At 46.2% G+C, this 11,985-nt stretch overlaps 1 protein-coding gene across 1 annotated transcript; it reads left to right on the top strand.

Moving 5' to 3' along the window:
- Positions 1-2,679: 2,679 nt before the first annotated feature.
- LOC147975095 (uncharacterized) lies at positions 2,680-3,543 on the top strand. The gene has a single exon (XM_087520273.1). The coding sequence runs from the start codon at positions 2,680-2,682 to the stop codon at positions 3,541-3,543; it is 864 nt and encodes a 287-aa protein (XP_087376399.1).
- The last annotated feature ends 8,442 nt before the right edge of the window (positions 3,544-11,985 follow it).

The raw sequence follows: 11,985 nt of genomic DNA, 5'->3' as shown, positions 1-11,985 counted from the left end.
AGCATACTGAAGAGGAAATGCAGGTAATAGGATACCCTGCTGGCCTCACCGAAAAATTAAGTCCCTCGATTATCTGATTCATCACCTTGAGGGAAAAGAATACAAATCCCACAACATTACAGAAGACCAAAAAAGAGAGTGCAAATTCAGGGAAAAGGAATAGAAAACAATTACATACCCGTTAAACACATTAAGCTACGCGTGAAGGGCGGCCAACCAGCTATGCCACGTGGCGAAAACTAATTGGCCGCGGTGAGAAAATTTTGGGATTTTTAGATGAAGGCGTGGATTATTTTTTACATATATTTTCTCTTTTTAGATGGAGGTGAGGACCTCTCATGTTTTTTAAATGGAGGGTTATGCAAAGTGGCACTTGTTAGTAGGCTTAGGTGGTATTTTTTTCTTTTTTACTTCTTTTTTATATGAAGGTGAGGATTTTTTTTTCTGAGATGTTTTTTAGGCAGAGGCGAGTACTCTATGTTTTTTAAATGGAAACATGCGCACAATTTTCTCTCAAGCGGCGCCACAGGATGGCACCCCAATCACTAGTTGGCCATTCACGTTGGCCACCTCCAAGCTCGTGACGTTCTCCGGTAGCACATCGGCCACAGTCATGGCCCCAGGCTCCACCGCCCAGTGCAGGTAGAGTGCTATGTGCTACACATGATGTTTCGTGTTTACGCTCCCCAATATTGTAAAGAGACCAACAAAACATACACGCATGTGAATCAACTCAAGTAAGAGCATGACCAGAAGTTCAATTCAGTAACAAAAAAACACAGTTAAACAATTCAATTACTTGTTGCAAAAAAAATTGAATACTGCTGATCAGAGAAACAACTAATGCAACAATACGCTGGTACAACTACAGGCACTCGACAAGCATGTGATGCAACAATTCTTATATATCAAAAAATACAAGGGAACACGAATAAAAACAGTTTAAAAGACAAGCAAGTGGGTTGAATAATTGTAAAAGTAACTTTTATACACATTACACATAGAAGGGCATTACGACAAGAGGCAACCTTTATCTAATAACTTGGTTGAATTCTTACATGGCATCCACTTACTGATCAAGACTTTTGAGAGACTATAGGTAACTGTTCATTATTCCACCTCAAGTATGAAGTACATCCTATTTTCTCTTCCATTAGCCATGTCCAATTGTAGAATTATAGCTGGACATCCATCATCGTATCTACAATGCAGCTAATTATCTATCTACCTTCCATCCATCAGTAAATCACGAAAGTGGTCATTAAGAAACATACAAATATCCTCAAGAAATGCAGAACCACAATGTTATGTCATACTCCAGAAATTCTTGGAGTAACCTGAACCGAACAACATTTCATGTATTAGATTTAATGAAACTACTCCCTCTGTAAAGAAATATAAGAGTGTTTAGATCACAAAAGTAGTGAGCTAAACGCTCTTGTATTTCTTTACAGAGAAAGTATTTCATACTCCCTCCGTTCATAATATAAGAGCGTTTTTGACACTAGTGTAGTGTCAAAAATGCTCCTATATTATGGGACGGAGGGAGTAATTTAAACCATGTACACACCATGGCTTCTTTCGATCACCTACGAATATTATCACTTCCTACGGGGCTTCAAAAAACATACTCCAAATCCAGACATAGCAACAAAAATCACAAACTTTGGGAGAAAAAATGAGAACATCTAAGAAAATTCCTCCCATTTGCAGTTGGTCAAATATGCAAGAGGAAAACAAATATGAAGAAAAGAACCAACTTTGGGAGAAGAGTACAGGACCAAACAAATGGATTGACAACTTAGAGCAACTCTAATAGGGCACCCATTTCGTCCGCGGCCGTCTGTTTGGGTCGGTGCAGACAGAAAAGGCGATCCAACGCGCCGACCCAAACGGACGCGCGTCCATTTTTCGTCCGCGGGCGACCTATTCCCGACCCATTTTTGAGCTTGATTTGCATCGGCGCGGACACGTGACGGACGCGCGCGCGGTCGCCTACTCCTGTCCCCGGGCCCGCTGGTCTGTGGCACATTGGCCTCCCTCCCCCCGGCCAACAAGCAACCCTCGCCCCCCTCCTCCTCCGTCACCGACGCCGCCGCCCATTTTTGCGGCGTCTCTTCCAGCTGTCGCCGCCTCCACATCCGCCCAGCAACGCCGCCCCTGCCCCCAGTCGCCCGCCGCCGCCGGGGAGCAAACTAGTTCCCGCTGCCGGTTTCCCCACCGCACAGCCGCCCCGCGACCAAGAAGACGCCTCGCCGGCCCCGCCACATACGACCGGCACGCTCGTCGGACGCCGTCACACTCGTCGGACGCCGGCAGGGCAGCTAGCTGGTCTGTGGGCGCCGCGTCTCCCCTCACCGGCCGTCTCCTTCTTCGACGCCCGCAAGCTGCTCGACAGTTTGCCAAGGTACGAAAATGGACTCCGCCGACGAGTGCTTTTTCCACAATTTCATTTGCGACTCCGACGATTCGTCGTCCAACGACGAGGAGGAGATATTGGCTGCCGTGTTGGTCCATCACCACCTCAACAACCAGCGGCCGTTGTTCTGTGTCTCCATTCCGGGCCACCTTCCGGCGTTGAATCGTAACCGAGAGAGCGGACATTTCCTTCTCTAAAATGACTACTTTGATACAACAAACCCATTGTTCAAACATCACAAATTCCGCCGCCGGTTCCGTATGAGTAGGCATGTTTTCAACCGTATTAGAGAGGGAGTGGTTGGCTATGATGACTACTTCGAGTGTAAAGAGGATGCCGTCGGCAAGATTGGTTTCTCCTCTTATCAGAAATGCACTGCCGCCATCCGAGTGCTTGCGTACGGAGTGCTCGGTGATCTCATTGACGAGTACGTTCATATGAGCGAGTCTACATGCCTAGAGTCCATATATAAGTTCTGCAAGGCTGTGATTGCTGTGTTTGGCCCTGAGTACTTGAGAGAGCCGACAGCTGCAGATACAGCCCGTTTGTTGGCGATTAATGCTAGCAGGGGCTTCCCGGGGATGCTTGGCAGCATAGAGTGCATGCACTGGGAGTGGAAGAACTGCCCTTTTGCTTGGCAAGGGCAGTATAAGGGACATGTCAGGGCTTGCACTGTCATACTAGAGGCCGTGGCATCTCAAGGTCTCTGGATCTGGCACTCTTTCTTTGGCATGGCTGGATCACACAATGATATCAATGTGCTTCAGCGCTCGTCGGTGTTTGCTAGACTTGTCGAAGGCAACAGCCCACCGGTGAACTTTATTGTTAACGGCCACAACTACGACAAAGGGTACTATTTGGGTGACGGTATCTATCCTCAGTGGACCACTATTGTAAAGACAATACCCAACCCTGTTGGAGAGAAAAGAAAAATATTTGCCCAAGAGCAAGAGAGTGCTAGAAAGGATGTCGAGCGTGCCTTTGGTGTTTTGCAATCTCGATGGGGCATCGTTCGGTATCCTGCTAATACTTGGAGCACACAGAAACTATGGGAGGTGATGACTGCTTGTACGATCAAGGCTTTCAGTTTTAGGATGAGAATGTTGTGCCTGAGCATGGAGTAGCGGCAACATTTGAGCAGTTCACTCAGTTTCATGAAGACATGCGTGATTGGGAAACTGACGTGCAACTGCAAAATGATTTGGTTGAGCATATGTTGACTCATGTTGGCAACCAATAGATGTATCTTCTTTTATTCGTTTGTAAAACTATGTGAAATATTTTTATTTTTATTTGGCCTGTAACTATACTATTTATTTGGGCGGACTATTTTGTTTGTTAAATTTTCATTTCACAATATGTTGAATGCAATGCAAAATTGGACGGCCAGCCGGTCACGCCTGCACATATGGGTCGGCGTGTTGGGCGCGCTGCCGACCCATATTAAAAACAGGACGGACGCCGGACGGGCGGCCGACCCAAACGGACAAAAAACGGACAAAATTACCGTCCGTTTGGGTCAGCCCGTTGGAGTTGCTCTTACATCGTCGATCTTTTATCTGTCCATGCCTGTGTTTGCGAGACCCGGCCCAACCCCGAGCACAACACTGTAACAATCCTCACTAATGGTGACACACCAAATAGTTTAGATTCATGGACTGGATACTGGGATTTAAAAGACAGAGCAAAGGGTAAAGTTGGGAGATGAATTAAATTCAGTTCTAAACATGCCTCCCTGCACACTCTGCTGACCTCTCTTTACAAAGGCTATGCCTTCCTTTCTAGCTAGGCGCAGCAACACATGATGCGGCACGTGACACGGGTACAAATGACTTGGACCTAGCTCCTTCAGTTAACTGCACGTTGTCTTCAGTCTGACTCATGGTTGACTGCATGCTGTCTTCAGTCTGGCTCATTTATGTGACAACAAACACCTGTAGTTTCAAACAAACCAAGCATAATTAAATACCAAGACCCAAAATTATAGTAGCAGCTTCTATAATTAGCAACCACCCTTCATGCGATGCATATATGCAATTGGATAGAAGCTGAACGCACTGAACTCCCAGCACGCCTGCACGAGCATGAGGCCTGGGTTGCGGAGGAGGAGGAGCACAGTGTCGGCGAGGAACTCCGGCGCCGGATGTCGAAGATGGCGACGAACTCACGGCAGCGGGCGTAGGCGTGACATGAGATGAATTGCGCCATCCTAAATTCTTAACTGCTACCTGTTGGATAACGTTGCAGAAAACAAAAATTTTCCTACTCGTTTCACCAAGATCCATCTAGGAGTTCATCTAGCAACGAGTGATTAGATGCATCTATGTACCTTGTAGATCGCGAGCGGAAGCGTTCAAAGAACGGGGATGATGTAGTCGAACACGACGTGATTCAAATCACCGATGATCAAGCACCGAACGGACGGTGCCTCCGCGTTCAACACACGTACGGAACGGATGACGTCTCCTCCTTTCTTGATCCAGCAAGGGGGGAAGAGAGGTTGATGAAGATACAGCAGCACGACGGCGTGGTGGAGGATGCAGGGCGTCACAGTAGCAGGGCTTCGCCTATACTACGAGAGAGAGACGTAACGGGGAGAGAGGAAGCACCAAAGGCTGAGGTATGAAATCCCTCCTCTCCCCCACTATATATAGGAGGGCCAAGGGGGGTGGTGCGCAGCCTAGGAGATCCAATCTCCTAGGTGCGGCAGCCAGGGGAGGGTTTCCCTCCCCCCCAAGGCACCTCGGGGTGCCTTCCACCACTTGGACTCCTCCGTGGTGGAAACCCTAGGCGCATGGGCCTAGTAGGGCTGGTGCCCTTGGCCCATGAAGGCCAAGGCGCACCCCCTACAGACCATGTGGCCCCCCGGGACAGGTGGCCCCACCCGGTGGGCCCCCGGGACCCCTCTGGTGGTCCCGGTACAATACCGATAACCCCGAAACTTGTCCCGATGGCCGAAACAGCACTTCCTATATATAATTCTTTACCTCCGGACCATTCCGGAACTCCTCGTGACGTCCGGGATCTCATCCGGGACTCCGAACAACATTCGGGTTACTGCATATTCATATCTTCATAACCCTAGCGTCACCGAACCTTAAGTGTGTAGACCCTACGGGTTCGGGAGACAAGCAGACATGACCGAGACGACTCTCCGGTCAATAACCAACAGCGGGATCTGGATACCCATGATGGCTCCCACATGCTCCACGATGATCTCATCGGATGAACCACGATGTCGAGGATTAATCAACCCCGTATACAATTCCCTTTGTCAATCGGTATGTTACTTGCCCGAGACTCGATCGTCGGTATCCCAATACCTTGTTCAATCTCGTTACCGGCAAGTCACTTTACTCGTACCGTAATGCATGATCCCGTGATCAACCACTTGGTCACCTTGAGCTCATAATGATGATGCATTACCGAGTGGGCCCAGTGATACCTCTCCGTTATCCAGAGTGACAAATCCCAGTCTCGATCCGTGTCAACCCAACAGACACTTTCGGAGATACCTGTAATGCACCTTTATAGTCACCCAGTTACGTTGTGACGTTTGATACACCCAAAGCACTCCTACGGTATCCGGGAGTTACACGATCTCATGGTCAAAGGAAAAGATACTTGACATTGGAAAAGCTCTAGCAAACGAACTACACGATCTTTGTACTATGCTTAGGATTGGGTCTTGTCCATCACATCATTCTCCTAATGATGTGATCCCGTTATCAATGACATCCAATGTCCATAGCCAGGAAATCATGACTATCTGTTGATCAACGAGCTAGTCAACTAGAGGCTTACTAGGGACATATTATGGTCTATGTATTCACACGTGTATTACGATTTCCGGATAATACAGTTATAGCATGAATAAAGACAATTATCATGAACAAAGAAATATAATAATAATGCTTTTATTATTGCCTCTAGGGCATATTTCCAACAGTCTCCCACTTGCACTAGAGTCAATAATCTAGTTACATTGTGATGAATCGAACACCCATGGAATTCTGGTGTTGATCATGTTTTTCCCTAGGGAGAGGTTTAGTCAACGGATCTGCTATATTCAGGTCCGTATGTACTTTACAAATTTCTATGTCTCCATCTTGAACATTTTCACGAATGGAGTTGAAGCGACGCTTGATGTGCCTTGTCTTCCTGTGAAACCTGGGCTCCTTGGCAAGTGCAATAGCTCCAGTGTTGTCACAAAAGAGTTTGATTGGCCCCGACGCATTGGGTATGACTCCTAGGTCGGTGATGAACTCCTTCACCCATATAGCTTCATGTGCTGCCTCCGAGGCTGCCATGTACTCCGCTTCACATGTAGATCCCGCCACGACGCTCTGTTTGCAGCTGCACCAGCTCACTGCTCCACCATTCAACATATACACGTATCCGGTTTGTGACTTAGAGTCATCCAAATCTGTGTCGAAGCTAGCGTCGACGTAACCCTTTACGACGAGCTCTTCGTCACCTCCATAAACGAGAAACATTTCCCTAGTCCTTTTCAGGTACTTCAGGATATTCTTGACCGCTGTCCAGTGTTCCTTGCCGGGATTACTTTGGTACCTTCCTACCAAACTTACGGCAAGGTTTACATCAGGTCTGGTACACAGCATGGCATACATAATAGAACCTATGGCTGAGGCATAGGGGATGACACTCATCTCTTCTATCTCTTCTGCCGTGGTCGGATGTTGAGCTGAGCTCAATTTCATACCTTGCAAAACAGGCAAGAACCCTTTCTTGGACTGATCCATTTTGAACTTCTTCAAAATCTTATCAAGGTATGTGCTTTGTGAAAGACCTATGAGGCGTCTTGATCTATCTCTGTAGATCTTGATGCCTAATATATAAGCAGCTTCTCCAAGGTCCTTCATTGAAAAACTTTTATTCAAGTAGGCCTTGATGCTGTCCAAGAGTTCTATATCATTTCCCACCAAAAGTATGTCATCTACATATAGTATGAGAAATGCTACAGAGCTCCCACTCACTTTCTTGTAAACGCAGGCTTCTCCATAAGTCTGCGTAAACCCAAACGCTTTGATCATCTCATCAAAGCGAATGTTCCAACTCCGAGATGCTTGCACCAGCCCATAAATCGAGCGTTGGAGCTTGCACACCTTGTTAGCATTCTTAGGATCGACAAAACCTTCCGGCTGCATCATATACAATTCTTCCTTAAGGAAACCATTAAGGAATGCCGTTTTGACGTCCATTTGCCATATTTCATAATCATAGAATGCGGCAATCGCTAACATGATTCGGATGGACTTCAGCTTCGCTACCGGTGAGAAAGTCTCATCGTAGTCAACCCCTTGAACTTGTCGATAACCCTTAGCGACAAGCCTAGCTTTATAGATGGTCACATTACCATCCGCATCTGTCTTCTTCTTAAAGATCCATTTATTTTCTATGGCTCGCCGTTCAACGGGCAAGTCAGTCAAAGTCCATACTTCGTTTTCATACATGGATCCTATCTCGGATTTCATGGCTTCTAGCCATTTGTCGGAATCCGGTCCCGCCATCGCTTCTTCATAGTTCGAAGGTTCACCGTTGTCTAACAACATGATTTCCAAGACAGGGTTGCCGTACCACTCTGGTGCGGAACGTGTCCTTGTGGACCTTCGAATTTCAGTAGGAGCTTGATCAGAAGTATCTTGATCATCATGAATAACTTCCTCTCTAGTCGGTGCAGGCACCTCAGGAACATTTTCTTGAGTTGCGCCATTTACCGGTTCAAGAGGTAATACTTCATCAAGCTCTACTTTCCTCCCACTTACTTCTTTCGAGAGAAACTCTTTCTCTAGAAAGAATCCATTCCTGGCAACAAAGATCTTGCCTTCGGATCTGAGGTAGAAGGTATACCCATAAGTTTCTTTAGGGTATCCTATGAAGACGCATTTTTCCGACTTGGGTTCGAGATTTTCAGGTTGAAGTTTCTTGACATAAGCATCGCATCCCCAAACTTTTAGAAACGACAGCTTAGGTTTCTTCCCAAACCATAATTCATACGGTGTCGTCTCAACGGATTTTGACGGAGCCCTATTTAAAGTGAATGCGGCAGTCTCTAAAGCATAGCCCCAAAAAGATAACGGTAAATCGGCAAGAGACATCATAGATCACACCATATCTAATAAAGTGCGATTACGACGTTCGGACACACCATTACGCTGAGGTGTTCCAGGCGGCGTTAGTTGTGAAACTATTCCACATTTTCTTAAGTGTGTGCCAAATTCGTGACTCAAGTATTCTCCTCCACGATCTGATCGTAGAAACTTGATTTTCCTGTCACGTTGATTCTCAACTTCACTCTGAAATTCCTTGAACTTTTCAAAGGTTTCAGACTTGTGTTTCATTAAGTAGACATACCCATATCTACTTAAGTCATCAGTGAGGGTGAGAACATAACGATAGCCACCACGAGCCTCAACACTCATTGGACCGCACACATCAGTATGTATGATTTCCAATAAGTTGGTTGCTCGCTCCATTGTTCCTGAGAACGGAGTCTTGGTCATTTTTCCCATGAGGCATGGTTCGCACGTGTCAAATGATTCATAATCAAGAGATTCTAAAAGTCCATCTACATGGAGCTTCTTCATGCGTTTGACACCTATGTGACCAAGGCGGCAGTGCCACAAGTATGTGGGACTATCATTATCAACTTTACATCTTTTGGTATTCACACTATGAATATGTGTAGTAATACGCTCGAGATTCATTAAGAATAAACCATTGACTATCGGAGCATGACCATAAAACATATCTCTCATATAAATAGAACAACCATTATTCTCGGATTTAAATGAGTAGCCATCTCGTATTAAACGAGATCCTGATACAATGTTCATGCTCAGACATGGCACTAAATAACAATTATTGAGGTTTATAACTAATCCCGTAGGTAAATGTAGAGGTAGCGTGCCGACGGCGATCACATCGACCTTGGAACCATTCCCGACGCGCATCGTCACCTCGTCCTTCTCCAGTTTCCGTTTATTCCGCAGCTCCTGTGGTGAGTTACAAATATGAGTAACGGCACCGGTATCAAATACCCAGGAGTTACTACGAGTACTGGTAAGGTACACATCAATCACATGTATATCAAATATACCTTTGGTGTTGCCGGCCTTCTTATCCGCTAAGTATTTAGGGCAGTTCCACTTCCAGTGACCCTTCCCTTTGCAATAAAAGCACTCTGTCTCAGGCTTGGGTCCATTCTTTGACTTCTTCCCGACAGCTTGCTTGCCGGGCGCAGCAACTTCCTTGCCGTCCTTCTTGAAGTTCTTTTTACCCTTGCCCTTCTTGAACTTAGTGGTTTTATTCATCATCAACACTTGATGTTCCTTCTTGACTTCTACCTCTGCTGATTTCAGCATAGCAAATACTTCAGGAATGGTCTTTACCATCCCCTGCATATTGAAGTTCATCACAAAGCTCTTGTAGCTTGGTGGAAGCGACTGGAGGATTCTGTCAATGACCGCGTCATCCGGGAGATTAACTCCCAGCTGAGTCAAGCGGTTATGCAACCCAGACATAGTGAGTATGTGCTCACTGACAGAACTATTTTCCTCCATCTTACAGCTGAAGAATTTATCGGAGACTTCTATCTCTCGATCCGGGCATGAGCTTGAAAAACCATTTTTAGCTCTTCGAACATCTCATATGCTCCATGTCTCTCAAAACGCTTTTGGAGCCCCGGCTCTAAGCTATAAAGCATGCCGCACTGAACGAGGGAGTAGTCATCAGTACGTGTCTGCCAAGCGTTCATAGCGTCTTGGTTCTGTGGGATGGGTGGATCACCTAGCGGTGCTTGTAGGACATAATCTTTCTTGGCAGCTATGAGGATGATCCTCAGGTTCCGGACCCAGTCCGTATAGTTGCTGCTATCGTCTTTCAGCTTGGTTTTCTCTAGGAACGCGTTGAAATTGAATACAACGTTGGCCATTTGATCTACAGGACATATTGTAAAGATTTTAGACTAAGTTCATGATAATCAAGTTCATCTAATCAAATTATTAATGACCACCACTCAGATTAGACATCCCTCTAGTCATCTAAGTGTTACACGATCCAAGTCAACTAATCCGTGTCCGATTAACACGTGAGACGGACTAGTCATCGTCGGTGAACATCTCCATGTTGATCGTATCTTCCATACGACTCGTGTTCGACCTTTCGGTCTCTGTGTTCCGAGGCCATGTCTTCACATGCTTAGGCTCGTCAAGTTAACCCTAAGTGTTTTTGCATGTGTAAAACTTCTTACACCCGTTGTATGTGAACGAAAGGATCTATCACACCCGATTAACACGTGGTGCTTCGAAGCGACGAACTGTAGCAACGGTGCACAGTTAGGGGAGAACACTTCTTGAAATTGTTGTAAGGGATCATCTTATTTACTACCGTCGTTTTAAGTAAACAAGATGCAAAACATGATAAACATCACATGTAATCAAATAATAATAGTGACATGATATGGCCAATATCACATAGCTCCTTTGATCTCCATCTTGGGGCTCCATGATCATCCTTGTAGATCGTCATACTCATCGACATATAAGTCGTGATTCCTTGTACAAGAACATGATCAATCTCATACATCACATATATCATTCATCACATCCTTTTGGCCATATCACATCACATAGCATACCCTGCAAAAACAAGTTAGACGTCCTCTAATTGTTGTTTGCATGTTTTACGTGGCTGCTATGGGTTTCTAGCAAGAACGTTTCTTACCTACACAAAGACCACAACGTGATATGCCAATTGCTATTTACCCTTCATAAGGACCCTTTTCATTGAATCCGATCCGACTAAAGTAGGAGAGACAGACACCCGCTGGCCACCTTATGCAACTAGTGCATGTCAGTCGGTGGAACCTGTCTCACGTAAGAGTACGTGTAAGGTCGGTCCGGGCCGCTTCATCCCACGATGCCGCCGAATCAAGATAAGACTAGTAACGGCAAGTATATTGAACAAAATCAACGCCCACAACTACTTTGTGTTCTACTCGTGCAAGAGAACTACGCATAGACCTAGCTCATGATGCCACTGTTGGATAACGTTGCAGAAAACAAAAATTTTCCTACTCGTTTCACCAAGATCCATCTAGGAGTTCATCTAGCAACGAGTGATTAGATGCATCTACGTACCTTGTAGATCACGAGCGGAAGCGTTCAAAGAACGGGGATGATGTAATCGAACACGACGTGATTCAAATCACCGATGATCAAGCACCGAACGGACGGTGCCTCCGCGTTCAACACACGTACGGAATGGATGACGTCTCCTCCTTTCTTGATCCAGCAAGGGGGGAAGAGAGGTTGATGAAGATCCAGCAGCACGACGGCGTGGTGGAGGATGCAGGGCGTCACAGTAGCAGGGCTTCGCCTATACTACGAGAGAGAGACGTAACGGGAAGAGAGGAAGCAGCAAAGGCTGAGGTATGAAATCCCTCCTCTCCCCCACTATATATAGGAGGGCCAAGGGGGGTGGTGCGCAGCCTAGGAGATCCAATCTCCTAGGTGCGGCGGCCAGGGGAGGGTTTCCCTCCCCCC

Source organism: Triticum urartu, chromosome 4A (assembly GCF_056163025.1).
Source record: "Triticum urartu cultivar PI428250 chromosome 4A, HENAU_Tu73, whole genome shotgun sequence".
Lineage (NCBI taxonomy): Eukaryota > Viridiplantae > Streptophyta > Magnoliopsida > Poales > Poaceae > Triticum > Triticum urartu.
The sequence above is the reverse complement of the archived record's forward strand: the minus strand, read 5'-3'. Positions and strand labels throughout refer to the sequence as shown.

Excerpts from the sequence above, each read along its gene's own strand:
- LOC147975095 (XM_087520273.1), top strand. The coding sequence starts at position 2,680 with ATGAGTAGGCATGTTTTCAACCGTATTAGAGAGGGAGTGGTTGGCTAT.